Genomic DNA, 15,583 nt, shown 5'->3' with positions numbered 1-15,583 from the left:
TAAGTCAGTATCCTTCTTTTTTCTGCACAGCCATAGAAAATGGACTGTGAAAACAGGTGGTCTCACTTTTTTTTTTTTTCACATAAAAGCCAACGCTGAACTTTTTTTGGAGATTATGCGAACAAAAAACCCAAAAGGTAAGAGACCGCTTTTTCAAAAACACAAATCAGCTCTTTTTGTGCGTGTGGGTGAGGTGGCAAAGGCAACACGAAGAATGGCGCCGAACTACTCGGACTTACATTCGTCGTATTTGTCGACGCGAAGGATGGAGTGGACTCTGGAAGGGCCAACCTCATTGAGTGACCACAGCTGGAAGTAGTAGCGGGAGTTGAGGGACAGCCCGTCAAACGTGGCCGTTGGCATGTCAACCGTCTTGTTGTCGCAGTTCTCCTCGTGCATATCCTCTTTGCAGCACCTGATGAAATACTGGAGCATGGCTCCGCCCCACTTTTTCTGTGGAAGAGCCTGTATCATGCGCAAACAAAAAAGAAAGGGGAGTGAAAAAAACGGACCTCAACAGAGCATAGAAATGAAAAGTGAGCGATATCAACACTCTCTAAACCATGCAGTGCAAGACCAATAAGGCGTGCTTGCTAAAAAGAAAAAGAAAGAAAGAAAAAACAAAAACACGCCAGTGGCTGTTTTCAATGTAACTTCTTCCCGAACGCGAAAAGGCCCCAAGGGGGTTCCGAACTTGAGATTTCAACTCTGACTAATTCGTTAATGTTTATGAGAACTTGTTCATGGGCGAGTCGGTTACATTCCATTCTTAATATTTTAAAGGCGCAAATAACATGGGACACACACTGTCCTCTCGTCTTCACTGTGTTTGTCCTGTGTTATTCGCACCTTAAATATTAAGAATTTAATTTGTTAACGATCTGCAATATATAACCAGGCTTCCTCCATACGCCATGCCCCCCTGTGGCCTTTAAAGGGATCCAAAACAGTATGTACAGAGGTTAAAAAAAAAAGGCAGAAGAGTGACAGGTTATATATGTTCCCCGACAGAAATGTAAAGAAATTTAATGTCTTTGCCATTCCGTAACTCATGGTGGACATACATATATATGCACTGCAGGCCCAGATAGAAAGCCAGCAGAGAAGCGACGGCGCTTACCTCAAAGTTGAGCACAATGGTCCGGCTGTCCTTGTAGTTCTGCACCTTGAACCCACTCCTCGATATCCTTGGCGGCGCCTCGGGCAAGTCTTTCAGTGTTGTCTGCGTCACCTCAATGTCGTTCGTCCACAGCTCTTCCAGCTCGGCTTTGGACGCCCGTGCCCGAAGGCGGAAGGTGTACAAGGTATATGGGTTCAAGCCTTGCACCATGTGGGACGTTTTGTTGAACACTTCCATCACCTGGGCAGGAGAGAGAGAAAAAAATGCACACTGTAGCTTGCATTCCTTAAAAGCAGAATTTTAAGCCTTGTTCCTAAATACCAAATACCGAAACCAAATACCAGTGCTACCGTCACTGGCACATCTTGCAAACGCCATCAATGGCGTAAATACGAGAGCACTCAAGGAACAATACCCTGCCATATTTGTGGACAACTATCTTTGCAGATGAAAATAGCAGAATGGCGACTGTACTCAACGGTTTCTTTTTTTTTTTTCTTCAGTAGACGTCCACAATGACATGCTGGTACATGTACATTATCAATGTGCAAAGGTATGCCCCATGTTCCTGCGCAGCTTATGAAATGGGGTACGCTGAAAATTATCTGAAAAGTTACCACATGTATGCAGCATGCCTGCAGATTCGGAAGGCAGCGACTGTGAAGAGCTTGTCATACTAGCGCGACACTGTGTCGATTTGGTCTGCCAACTTACTGATGTGTGCGTCTATGTCACACTGTGCCAATGGAAACAGTCGACCGACAGTCAGTGTCGGCGCTGCATCGCTCACAAGACGGCTGTCGGCCGACGGTCGCCCAACTTCTGTGTCTCACGAGTAAGACAGCGTGTGAGCCTCCCACTGACTTGTCTCTCGTTCTCGCTCTCTTCATGTGTCATTATAGTGCTCCTTTTCTTAATCTTCGCTTTATTTTATAGCTACTCTCTTTTCTTATTTTACATGGTTTATTCTCGTAATTGTTAAGTAGCATAGGAAGGGACGCTTTATTTTTAATTCTGTTTAATAAATTCCGCCATACCAAAACAAGCGCCTCGAGGGTAGTGAATGAATACTGCCCAGTATTTCGCGGCTGTCGTTACTGGCTCAGAAAGTCAGTGTTCGAAAAATAAAAGCTGTCCAGAGCAAACAAGAAGCAGTAGACATTAAAAAAGCAGAAAAACATTTTTAAATGCTGCCCACTCTGCGGGATCGAACACACATAATTCTTAACACATTGAATTATGGCACAAAAATATCTTGCATGATGCGCCTGAGAAGGAGCGACGCAACGACTAGACGTTACGGCTGTAAGCCCAACAATCGAAGCGCAGGAGGATTGTCAGCTCTAGGCTGGCTCCAGGAAAATAATCGCTTCTACGTCGTTTATTCATCGCCTACTGTGTTCATTTTGCACTGTTCTGTCCAATTGAAATGCGGAAAGGTTGCTCGTGGCTTCAACGCGTGCTGCGAATCTATGTGCCCCGAGTGGAAAATGCTGCCGTTGACATTCCGCACGCATTCAGCGGCCCACCGTATTTTGACGGCTCACGCTTGCATGTAGGTCAGGGACTATGCGTCAATCATACTTTTTTACATGTATTAATGCTGAAAAGTATTCACCATCGACATGGTGCATAGAGTTGGCTTCATGTTTGGAGAATGTTTTTGCTAGACTGCCGTTCTTGTGAAGAATCGGCCACCAACAGTCGTAGCGTATCAATTTAAATGATGTGCTCAGAAACTACTGTGTTATATTAGTCACGACATCTGCTTCCTCTAATGCAGATATATTCCAGTGCCTTGAATGCTGCATCAATTTTTGCGTCTTTCATCTACATGCCAGCCTTTACTCAAAGAATGAAAAAGCTGTGCATTGCCAGGAAACAAAGAAAACCCATCCAAAGTTGCCTCGGAGGTCAAAGTTTCAGACTGCCCCAACAGATGCTGAAATATGTTGCCTTTTCCTTGCACACACAAACAAACCATTCCTTAGAAAAAGCCTTAAAACAAAACAGTATCACTATATAAAACATAAAACACTAAACACATAAAACTATATAAAACACCCGATTAATCATCAATAATCGTCACATTTACACTTGTATCACTTGAAACAAAATAATGAGATACAGTGTCGCTTTTTCTCTATGTGGCAGAAGCTGGCGCTTTGAGAAAGCTGAATGGATCAACGAGGAAGGCAGTGAAGATACGAAAATATAAGAAGCGAATGTTGAGCAAAAATAACGCACCTTCCATACTGGCTCGTACTGTGACCGGTACCGGATCTCGTAGATGACGAGCAGTTTTGGAGTCTCCCTCTGCTCCGCGCTAGCATTCCAACTAAGTGTGATGCTTCGCTTTGACACAGCGCTGCACTTAACATCGGTTGGGTCTGAAATCTTGACTGTAAGGAAAAGGAACGAAGAAAAAATGAGCAGCTACAAAAAAATGCCTTACGGCCATGCCTCACAAACCCAACTTTGAGTATCCGTTCATGACCGTAACATAGTGTATTATAGTTGTATGCTTTAATTTATTCTATCCTGTCCTTTCTCCGCCGCTCACCTCTTTCTCTTCACTATCTCTATTTCCACCACCCCAGCTGAGCTGCTTCAGGAATTGAGATAGCAGATACTGCAAACATCTTTTTACTTCCCTGTGTTGTTATTATGTAACTACTCTTACTACTACCATATTCACTCGCATAATGCTCGCACTTTTGTTTTGTAATACATTGACGCTAAGTTGGGAGTGCCAAAATTATACGAGAAGAATTTTTGAGCAAATGTTTTAGATTGCTAAAAGCAAATTTAAATAGGTGTGAATCGGGATTCTTAGGTCAGCTATTGTAAATATAACCAAAACATTATTTTCAAGCAGAACTTACCTTTGTTATAAAAGTACAGGGTCGCCAAAAGCATAAATTGCTAAAGCACTTTATTTACTACACGCAGCCTCATCATCACTCCCCACGTTCCGTGGTACTATAATGCTCACAGCAGACCATACAGTTCTACTCTTGATCAGAAACTTTATCCGAGTCCGTAACAGCACTACAATCGCAGTCTCCAGTAGCACACTATGTAGAACTCGTTGACGTCGAAGTGCCTGCTGGTAGCGCAAGTAACACGAACGAAACGAAGGAATAATGGCAAGACATGGCGACAAGACGAGCATAACCTATGATGATGATCTACCCGAGCATGCTATCGCCGCCTGGTAGCACGTGCAGACAACGAGGCCAGCTAGGTTCAGTAGTGCTCCAAAGATGGCGCTTGTTACTACTAGCAGATGACTCTCGTGGTGGTAATACTGGTGGTGCGATGATTATGCAAGGAAAAAAAAAGATACCGATTTTTGACACCCAATGTTGGGTGTGCGAGCATTATGCGAGTAAATACAGTATTCATTCGTTATAAAACTGTGCACGCATTTAAAAAAATTATGCCCACTTCTTCATGGATTTGTCATCAGACAAAGGCAAACATGAGCACTGTCTCGCACATTCTGACGACTCTTGCTCTACGCTGACAGAAATAGGTACAAAGAACACAACCTTCGGACCAGCGAGAGGTGCAGTGACTGCAGCAGCTCACTCCTAGCTTTCGACAGAGACTGCACAGTATACCACACTGAGGGGCACAGTATACCACACTGAGGGTGTCCAGCAAGCCACAGTTTTCAAAATGCCCGACTTTTTAAAGTTTTCCCCGATGACTACTTCAGTTCAAATTACCTGAGAGGTGAACAGGCTCAAACATTTAGCTGCTGATGACAACAAGCACAGATGAACAATTCACAATAAGCTATTTATTGATATGGCACGCAGAAAATACACCTGCTCTCTTTCTATTTAAGGGAGTCTATATTTTCCTGAAGAAGTCCGGCCTACCTACAGCAGCGGTGCCTGCTCTGTTTAAAAGTAATCATTCTGATTGCTAAAATATTTACCGTTTAAGTATCATTAATATTTAAGTAGTATTAAGCCTTTTACACTTTATTAATCATATTTAGAAATTTACAATAGTGAAAAAGCTGTCATTAGCGTTAATGGCCGCTAAGAACATCAACAATTTACTGAATATTAAAAGCACACTGATGCTAGCCTCAGCGACCGTGAGCTGCCAACCCCACAAAAAGCTGAGCCAATCCAATCCAGTTTGGCTGCGCATACGCACTTGGCAGCACAGCTTGCCAATTGCTTTCGTGCTGGTCGCAGTCGGCGTGCCTATTCCTGCTTTTTGTCGCATACTGCTCTCACATAGAGCTTCTGCATATTTTGTTAATTACCTGCCTCACGTGCGTACTGGTTCTTCTATTATGGCAGCTTAGCCATGTGTCAGCGTCAAAGTAATATATCGCGCCTGGCATTGAAGCACGGCCGCATGCTGGCGAGACAGCACACACACATACACAAAAAAAACTACACGAACATACTTGCTGTGTGTCAGCTTAAAATGAAAATGCACTGCAGAATATATCGTGTAAATTTTTGATGGTTTCCCTGATTTTTTACAGCTTTTACCCAGTGCATAAAATTTCCCGGGCAATTCCCGGTTGCTAGACACCCTCTACAGAGTGGTAACAAGAGATATGTACAAAACGTTCTAACGAGAGTATTCACAATAATGTGCAACACAAGTATGTTCAATTATTTGAAAAAGTACACAAAACGTTGCAAACATATACAGGTTGGCGTGCAAAGGTAGTCGCAGCCACAAATGGATCACACACTGCATCACCTCAGAAAACTCTCTCCATCCCCATTATTGCAGCAAGCCTAACATTGGCCTTACCGATTTTTAGGTGCTCCACATCGTACGTGAAGTTCCTCGTACCGAGAGCGTTTTTTCCACTCAGGACGAAGCGAAATGTGGTCGTTTCCTTGCGAAATGGAGGCCGGGAAGAAAGGGTCCAGGTACATGAGGAACTATTTGCCGTGTCCGATGGCAGCGGGCACTCCCGGGGGATACCGACGTGCTTGCTGCACGAAAGAGTGAAGCGTTTCACTTTTTTTTTTTTTTTTTTGTACAAGTCTACAATGTCCTCAGCACTGTTCAGTCGATTTATGCAATGCAAAGAAAAGGTCAATTACACAGGAAAAGGATAAGATTTAACTATATCTCACTTTATTGCTGCTGGCAGCAGTGCACAGAGTCTTACAGAATTATGAACTGGTTTAACTTTTTTTTTTTTGATACAACACGACAGATGTCTCGCTTCAAGTGCTGGCAGAAGGGCAACAGTGCACCCGTGTTTCAAACATATTTGGATACTGAATAAAGCCGCACTTTGAAACAAGTCACTTAGCATATATTTAGATATATTTAATTAATTAGTTTCCTAGATGTTCTGCAAGCTTTACAAGTGCAGGTGTACAGTTTTACACAGCCCAGCTTGAACATAAAAAAAAAATATAAAACAAAGGAAGAAAAAACCTGCTAGAAAAATTGCCGAGCCAAGTCAACTGGTTCCAATTCCAATCCACATTATCTCGTAATTTTAAAAATACTGACATGCAGGTGAATGCCAGATTTGAAGTCTCTTCTTTAAAGACACTGTGAGGAATGTTTAACACCTTTTTTTTCTTATCTTTTTACATGTCTAGCAGCAAAAATAGAACTAACAGTGATGCCACCGAACTTTTAGAAGCTCAATAATGAAGATTCATGCATTTAGTGGCATCAGGAGTAGTAGTAGAATGGTGATAGTTGTACCTTCTGCCAAACAAAGAATTTGAAACTGGCCCAACATCAAAAGAAAGACAAGGCTCCAATTTTCTCTCATTCATTACAGTTTCACTCTGGTTCAGATAACGTGCTCAAAAGATACTATTTTAACTACTCCAATCGCTCACCTTGTGAATGCAAATATCTCGACCAGCGTGTATTTGGTCTTGACGCTGTTTGGCGCTTGATCCCAATAGCAGGTAACGTTTGTGAAGTAGTAATTGATGCACTTGAAGTTTTCCACGGGGAGAGGCGGGTCTGTGGAAAGAAAGGCCTCCACAATGAGTACGTCCAGTTAAGCAAACTAGGCCACTTTCAAAGGCAAAGTGCTGAAAGCGAAGCTTATTTTCCGAGCCGCTAGTTGTCGTCAGCAAGTGCCCCGCAACACTGGTGCTTTTATCCTAAGCGCAATTTTGCAAGCTGTCTTTGCTAAATCGGATTGAATCTAGTTTTGGTGTCATTTTTCATTCAATCTCGGCAAACAGAGCAACAGTAAACACAATCTAGTCCACAGCAAAAATGCTCGCATCAGTTTATGCTACATTTCTCCCTTCCTGTAGCCACTACGCATTAGAATGTTTATCCCGCTCAGAGAGTAGAATAAATATGCAGCCGGCTATCCACGACTAGAGCTCAGGGAGGGCCAAAAAGTGTGTTCACATGATGTTTACCGCAAATTATAGGAAGCAAATTACTAACACTACGTTTTGACAAAACCAAAAGCACCAAGCTTGAAGAAGCTGAAGTTCGAACTGCATCACCCTGAATTAGCAAAATTTTAGCACTAAGCTGTGTGTGAGAATGAATCAGTAAGTAAATAAGCAAACAAATAAATAAGCATAAAACCACGGCTACAACAAAAAGCTAGGCATACTTTAACACAATGTTCTGAACCAACAAATAATAGAAGGCACTCCTCAGCTTACCTCCGACGGTGACCTGCGTGGCACAGACGTGGAAGAGCTTAGTGCCCACGCGGATGTTGCAGTTGTAGTTGCCGGTGTCCGAGTACTCCGCGTGCTCCTTACGCAGAGCCACCCACATGTCACCGGCGGTCAGCAGCTCGCTGGGAACCTGGGTGTCATTGAACTTGATCTCCAGGTGGGTCCCATTCACCGAGTAGGTGTTGCTCATAATATTGAACTTTGGAGTCTCCAGGGTGCAGTTGAGGACCAGCGGCTCCCCCAATTTCAAGCTGAAGTCCTTGGGCATGTCTGTGAGATAATATACCAGCATTCAGGCATCTTATCATCTTACCAAGCATCTCATCATGCAAATATGTACACTATTTTTGCACCGCAGTGGTCTTCTAGTGGTTTTAGCCTCTGCCTTGGGTGCAGGAAATGCAGGCTACGGCAGTCCCCTGCGCTGCTCACTATCTACCGATTTTACAGCGCACCTAGGTTCTTCGCAATCTGACATACAGTTTGTGTGGGCTGAAAAGTTTAGAAACTCTAGGGCCCCTACCTCATGCAGGAAAAACAAGTCAACAATGGTGCCTCATTGCCCAAGCTGGCCCTTTGCCATTCAAAGTAAAGACATTTTTCCATAACTATACGGCAGTGGCAAGACCATTTACGTCCATGAGACTAGCACAAGCGCATTGGCAAGAGGCAGTCGCTCCAATGAACTGTTCATTCAAAGACCCTTCAAGTGCCTGTTTAGCAGACAAGAGCAAAATACACGACAGTAGTAGATTAAAAACCACTACAGTTATGCCATGAGCCACTGCGGTAAGCCAGAGTTCTGATATTCCTAGAAGTTGCCCCCTCGCACTGTTTACTTTTCAACCTTCTGCTTAAAACTTTCTGACGCTAAATATTGCACCAAGTCTGCCCTGTCCTTCCAGAGAAATTCAAATGAGTGTGGGCCCACTAGTTGACTCTACGAACACGTACTCACACAGAGCACGTGGCCTTACCTCCAGAAATGGGCGAGAACACTGACGTGCAGAGTGATGGACAGCCTCCCGGAAGCATGCACAGCAGCAGCAAAAGCCAGGCCACGGTGGCCAGGTGCCTTCCGCACGTCCGGTCCATGGCGCAAAGGCAACCACCCACTCGGCTCGAAAGAACTGTGGGCGCTACACCAGGACTGCACCAATCACGCACCTGGTGTCCCTGCCTGTGCTGCGCTGCCCCTTTCAGTCGGCAAGCACAGTGCTTTGGCGAGGTCCTGCAATCAATAATCCACACTACTTCAAACAACGCCAATTTGTCCAGTATTACATGTATGGAGAAACCAAAAATTGCGCCAGTTTTGAAATATGCAACCTACACAGCATTTCAAGAATTTTCGCGCAACGATATACACAGATACACAAGAAAGCAGGAACCACGTACAGAGGACGTGGTTCCTGCTTTCTTGTGTATCTGTGTATATCGTAGCGCGAAAATTCTTGAAATAAACCAACTAGCCCCCATTGCTGCTTTACTACACAGCATTGCCAAGTGCACCCCAATACATATACCACGAAGAATTTACAAGCATTTAGCACAAAAAAAGAAAAACGAATTTGAATGGAAATCTTGCACGAATAATCAAAAGCCATATGGACATGCAATGAAAAAAAAAAAAAAAAGAACTATGTTGAACTACTGCTGCCGGAAGAAAAAAAGAAACCATACAACAGCTTCACATCAAAAGCCTTTGGAACAGACACCTTTGGACCAGCCATAACTTCCGCTTCTTCCGCTCGCACTGGCAGCTCTTGAGGTGGGCCCAAAGACACTGAGCTAGCAACGCCCCACTACTGCAGAACTCACGCAGCGCAAAAAAAAAAAAAAAAAGAGAAAAAAATCTTGCCAGCTGATCTCGAAGCTTGAAACCGTGCGCCTCAAAGCGGCTGCGTACCAGCTGCTTCGGGAGTTGCCAACTCAGCCCCAGCACAGGTGGACTGGTGGCTCACGGAAGCCAAGGTCGACTAACAGGACCTGCCAATCTGCTGCCCTCACCGAAGAAGGGGTGAACAACATGGCACGGAATGCAAGGCGACCGCCACATCCTTCGAAGCCACCCGGCGCATGCAAACATCCTCTGCCCCGCCGCCAAGGGGAAGGCCGTGGCCTTGCAAATCCGAGGAGAGCGAGAACAGACCCTCCTCCCCCTCTCCTGTCGAAAACCAGTTCCACCCGTCCGAACCGCCAGAAGCTATGGGCGCGAAAGCACACACAAACGACACAGGTGGCCAGCTTCCCTCGCGAGACGATGCCATTCCACGCCTCCCCCACCGATCTTTTTCACCACACCCCTCACGAACGAAGACGCCCCTGGCCACGTCCCTTGCCTCAACCAGTGTGTGTGTGATTGCGCGCAATCAGACACGGCGGTGCGCGAGCTGCGTAATGATCACTGCTGCAGCTCCCACTTCAATCTTCTGCCCGTGTAACCAACCCGGAAAACATGACCCCTGCTTCGACATTAACCGCGCCAAGTCGTCCACCTCTTGTGTGTCTCCAAAATACAGAAAGCAAATGGGTCAGGTTCCTCCGGCATGTGGGAAGAGGCGGTGGGGAAGCAGGTTTAGGGTGCACAGGACGTGAACGGGTTAGCCCACTTTACGCAGTCAAAACGCCGGCCAATTGCTTCATCAAAACATAAAAGGCTGCACAATAAATCTTACCGAATCACCACATTACTATGCACTGTGACCTTTGCTATCATAATAAAAAAGAAGAAAAAAAAAAGGGGGGGGGGGCGGTAACTCTTGTCTTTGCTGTGACTGAACAGGGATTAAGCAAGATGAACTCACAAATCACGTGAAAAATTATACCTGTTGGAGGCTTAAAGCTAAAAGCGCTTCATCGAGTCATCATGTCTTAAAACGTTCACTGGATCTGAACAGAGTGCCCCAAATTGCTTGTCTAACGTCTTCAAAAGCTTTCAAGCCACCACAAAACATTTGCAGAGGTTTGTACTTCCAGCGCAATAGCCCGGCTTGACAATAAGATAAGACTATCGTGCCAGTGGAGAATGCTCCACAACCCCGAGGAACCTTTCAACCCAGCATTCATGCCCAATGAGCACTGCCCTCCGGTAGGGGACGTTCACCCTGTTGACAACCACGCCGTTTGGACGCCAGTGCCAAAGGCCGCGATCAAAAGCAGTGTGGGGGAAGGCATCCAGCGACGAGGGAAGCGCCCGCAGCAGCGCCTGCCTTGATGAGCTCAAAATAAGTCGAGCCCCCGACGACCCAAAGGAGTAGCAATGGCTCACTCACGCGAGAGCTGCTGCGCGGTGTCCCCCAATCCGCACGGATTGTTCAAAAAGTAAACAATCCACTCTGTCCCGCCCACGGCACGAGTAGGTCTGGCTTCTAAAACAATGCGAATAGGTTTTGCGGAGCGTGGCTTCCAATGACCCAGCCGTCTTCTCGAAATAGACTGACCTAGCCCCGCTATGCAAACCGTTTTATTGTGGCGTGTGTTTCCTTCGGAGACCGCCCTCAAGACCGCTAATAGACACACCCTCGTAATCACCCCCACCAAGTACCCGTGGAACTATACTCCGTTTCATACATCATGCGCAACGCAGCGAAAGCTACGCAAGTTGTCCGCAAGAAAAAGAAAAAGGAGGCGTATCACTACGCGCTCGTTTTGTCGCCGAGTGGTTCCTGCGGAAACGGGCTCTATTCCGAGCATACACGTTTGCAATAACTTGCTTCGCATGCCTAGACATCTTCGCAGTGCGGATCTTATAGAAAAAATGCGCACCGAGAAGCCATTTTCTCAAAAAGAGATGCGCAGCGCGGAGGGCACAATCAGCCCCATCTAGTGGCACAGCTGGCAAGGTTACGGGTCAGCGAAAACGCGACACGAATGAAAACGACATAAAAACATAGAAATTCAACGAATCCGATCCTTTCTCCCTAAAAAAGGTGCTCTTTATGAAGTTGATGGCAAATGTAAAATGTATTAAGCTTGCAGACAAAATAACTATTATTTCCCCTCGTCAAGAGCAAGCACTATTTTTCATCGCGGATGCGGAGAGCGCAAACAAGAGCTGTAGCTTTGGCAGTGTTGCACTTGATGTATGAAACGGGGTATAACCGCACGATGCTTCTTCCTTCCAAAGGACTGGAAAATGAAGAAATGTGTGATTCCCGCAGACTCGTCGCCAATGGCTACAACCTAGTAATATGCTCTCACAATGGGACCACAGCGTATCCAACCGCAAAAGGTCGCTGGGTACACGAGCCAAGCGGCGAGCGATTCAAGGCAGCACACACAGGCAGGGACACCTCCTCCTAGCCACGACGACCACCCCGCACTTCTGAACACACGCCACGCGCGCTTGTTTTGAATTGCAAATGCAGCCGGAATGCAGCCGCTGAGGCGAGGCTCGAACCGTGCGGACGTGGGCGCAACTTGCGTGGCCTTAATGCGACGAGGAGGAGTCGGCGGTTGTGCAAGGTGATACCGATGTAAATTCTTTCACTCTCAGCGTGGATAAATGTACAAACACACGCGGAACAAAAATGAGGACAGAGTCAAAGGAGAAGCTCGGTCCTTCCCGCCCGTCGCGTCGCACCAAGTTGTGGTTGAAAAGTGACGCGGAAAGAAAAGGAGAGCACAAAAAGAGAAGCCAGGAAAATGTAGACAGTGCTACATATTTTTCTTCACATGAAGAACCAAGGACCGGTAGGCGTGCTTTTTCTGCAACCTGACACAACAAGCAGATGGCTAGGGTGATGTGCAAAGCGGCAGCCCGTGAGGAACTCCTGCATGTTCAACATTGTGAGGGAAGACTACAAAGGCACCGCAGTGGAAGTAATCTGTATTTCGCCTCAAATGTCACGAGACAGCCGCGCTCGGGATGCAAACTCATGTCCCCGCGTTCAGCAGCCGAACGCTGTACCCAACTGAGCTACCCGGGCAAGTTCGTACAAAGTTACGGATCCCATCTTATTTTCGTTTCCTTCGCGGGCAATTCTACGAGAGTTTGATGAGCACACTGTCGATAAAGCAAATACTGTGTTTAGTATAAAGATCAAACTGAGCCTAACGTTGCATTCGCGTGCGCTATGAAAGTGACAATAAGCGAAAAAAAAAAAAAAAAAAGAGAAGAGTTCAACGCTGCTGAACCGAATATGGAGCGAAAGCATTAGCTGCGGGTGACCGAGCGTTCTTCTTTTCCTATTTAAATAAGGACACGGACACGGTACGCAGCGACGAGTGGATGACCTAATGTAGCGTTGATTTCGCAATAAAAAAATAACAAAAAAAATACAGGAGAACCGGACACCGAGAAGTAGGGAGGAGAGGAAGTAAGCAACGTTCACTCGGGACGATTGCCTTCTACGGCACAGCCGTGCAGAAAGCAACGTCCACTGGGTGAGGTGCCACCCCAAACAACTTAAAAGTTCGCACTTCAGTAATCGTGATTCGCAGGACATCGTTCCGCAATACAAGCCACGCGAAAGCCATTTCACGGCCATCCTGTATGCATCCGCACCCGCCTCGCCCCATCTACAAGCCGCCACTACTCCTGTTCGGCATATCCCGCCTTCCGACCCAGCACGTCAGCGTGTGGAGGCTGATAAATGCAAACCTCCTGGAAGAGGGGAGCCAAAAATACGTAAAGGACGCGGAGGAGCAAAAGGGCCATACACTACCGCCCGGAGAAAGGGAAATAGATCCACAGAAGGGTGGCGTGATGGCTACTACGACGTCGACGGACGGGTCGTGCGCGAGGGTGGGGGCGCCGAATTCCGTCCGGCAAAAAAGCATCACCCTCCCTTCTTACCATCCTCTGCTGAGAGAGGGAAGGAGAGTATAGAAGCATGAAACAGCCATAGAGCTAGGAAGGGCCTTGTGAAGTGCGCCGCCGTACCCTTATCGGTGTCGCCATCCATCACAGCGGGGGTTCGGCCGGCGGTCCGGAAACGACGCCGAGGCCGGCCGCCACCTCGACGACGAGTACTGGTGGCGGCCCCTGGCGAAGCAGCGCGCAGTTGGCGAACGGACGGCCTTCCCGGCGCACTACTAACCTCCGCGACTACAAATTGGGTGCAGGCCCAATTCGTAGGGGACCACACTACAACGGAATCTACATGCTTAATTAACAAGGAGCTCTTCTGCAAGCACCAAAAGCACGCAAGCTTAAGCTGCGTTAAATCTAGGCGCGAAAGGCAAAAATCGACACTGCGCGCCATTTATATAAAATGCGCTTTCTTTTTTTTTTTTTTTCTCCACATGAGAGTCCTAGTAAAGTATTATGGCAAACAAACAAAAAAATTCTAACAACACCTGCACGCTCTTTTAAAACGATTTTGCGCTAAACTTTCACCATGCCGTTTCGCTCAGTTCCCAGATATTACTACCACATACGAGCATCTTAAACGCACGACTTGAATGCCTGCGCAGCCTGAAGCGACTGCGCTCGACTTTCTGGAAAGAACGGAAATCGCGTCCCAAAAGTAGCACGGCGCAGTGGGACGCATAGGCGGATGCGGCTGCGGTGGCGCTGCACTCAACTGTCCAGACAACGAAACCAGGCGAAACCCTCGAGAGGCGCTTGCGGGAGCTTGGTTGGAGCCATGCTTGAAGCGGCTGGCGGGCGCCTGCCTCCTCGGCAGTTCATTTCCCGTCGCTCGACGCGCCGGCGGAGGCACCCCAAGCGCACCCTACCGCGACGCCGACACCCTCGGGTGCTGGGAGGGGAGGAGGGGACGAGGCGACGATGGAAAGACGCGCTGCCGTCTGCCGACGCGCCGCGATACACAAGGTGAGCGATGATGCATCTTCAGATACACGCACTGCTATCCAGTACCACATGCTTTTTACAACGAAGTTCAGATCGCAGAGGGAAAATTCGGCAGCCGAAAAGGAGAAAATAGAGCTCTTCAATCGCTACGACCTCGCTGCAAAGAACGGCACTCCCGTCAGTGAAATTCTGTACCTTGCAGACAATCGCGCCACCGTTAAGCTGTCGGACAAAATTGTCCTGATCTGGTTTCGCTTGGCGTACGTCCCAAAGCGACTCAGGCTATGAGAGACACCGTAGCGGATGGCTCCGGAAATTTCGATCGCCTGGAGTTCTTTATCGTGCACTGACATCGCACAGCACACGGACGCTTCTTCGTTTCGCCTCCACCGAAAAGCGGCCGCCGCAGCCAGGTTTCGATACCGCATCCTTTGGAACAGTAGTCGAGTGCCCTAACCACACCGCCGAGGCGGGTAATTGTCCTAATCTATTCGCAAGCTAGTAGTAGTTATAGTAGATACATTCAACGCGCATGGACAGTTCCGATAGGCGACTTGAAAGCAGTGTATGCAAGTGCAGGCTCTCCAAACGTAAATGAAATCGAGTTTGGCCGCTGGCTTTTAAAAAGGTGGAAAACAGGTTGGAGCTGTGGAAGCGCAAAAACGCAGAACGCTAACGCCAGGCAAAGTACGGTAGAGGGAGTGCACGAAGGCAGAACAGTCACGGCAAACTCACGTTACGATCTTCGAAGCGGGAACTCCTGGGATCCACAAATTCACTACACAGTAAAGGGCACACTCGGCCTTCACAAGGGGGCGACGCAGAGTGTCAGCACCTCTTCGCAAAAGCCTGGTCCTTGCCGAAACGCGCACGCAGGCAACGATAAACCCTCGACGCGGCGACGGCAGCTCAGTGCTCACCCATCACGTCCGAAGAGTGCGGAACCCAGAGTACTGTCGGCGGTCTGACCCGAGGGATTTATAAGATGGAGATTGCGCCGAGGACGGACCTTGGGGGGGCCACGGCCCGGGG

The 15,583-nt window shown here is 47.3% G+C and overlaps 1 protein-coding gene across 4 annotated transcripts in view; it reads right to left on the bottom strand.

Annotated features, from left to right (window-relative positions):
* Positions 1-15,583, bottom strand: part of LOC146182138 (uncharacterized) — a 184,537-nt gene that overhangs the window by 13,569 nt on the left and 155,385 nt on the right. For all 4 annotated transcript variants that reach the window (XM_084577145.1, XM_084577148.1, XM_084577146.1 and 1 more), the window contains 7 exons: positions 8,769-9,022; positions 7,774-8,061; positions 6,976-7,105; positions 5,915-6,102; positions 3,368-3,522; positions 1,121-1,360; positions 240-465 (listed from right to left, as the gene is read on the bottom strand). In XM_084577145.1, coding sequence (XP_084433271.1) covers positions 240-465; positions 1,121-1,360; positions 3,368-3,522; positions 5,915-6,102; positions 6,976-7,105; positions 7,774-8,061; positions 8,769-8,886 — 1,345 coding nt within the window. In that variant the 5' untranslated portion in view covers positions 8,887-9,022. The remainder of the gene's footprint in view (positions 1-239; positions 466-1,120; positions 1,361-3,367; positions 3,523-5,914; positions 6,103-6,975; positions 7,106-7,773; positions 8,062-8,768; positions 9,023-15,583) is intronic.

Source organism: Amblyomma maculatum, chromosome 8, assembly GCF_055883805.1.
Source record: "Amblyomma maculatum isolate TAMU_Amacu chromosome 8, ASM5588380v1, whole genome shotgun sequence".
Taxonomy (NCBI): domain Eukaryota; kingdom Metazoa; phylum Arthropoda; class Arachnida; order Ixodida; family Ixodidae; genus Amblyomma; species Amblyomma maculatum.
The sequence above is the reverse complement of the archived record's forward strand: the minus strand, read 5'-3'. Positions and strand labels throughout refer to the sequence as shown.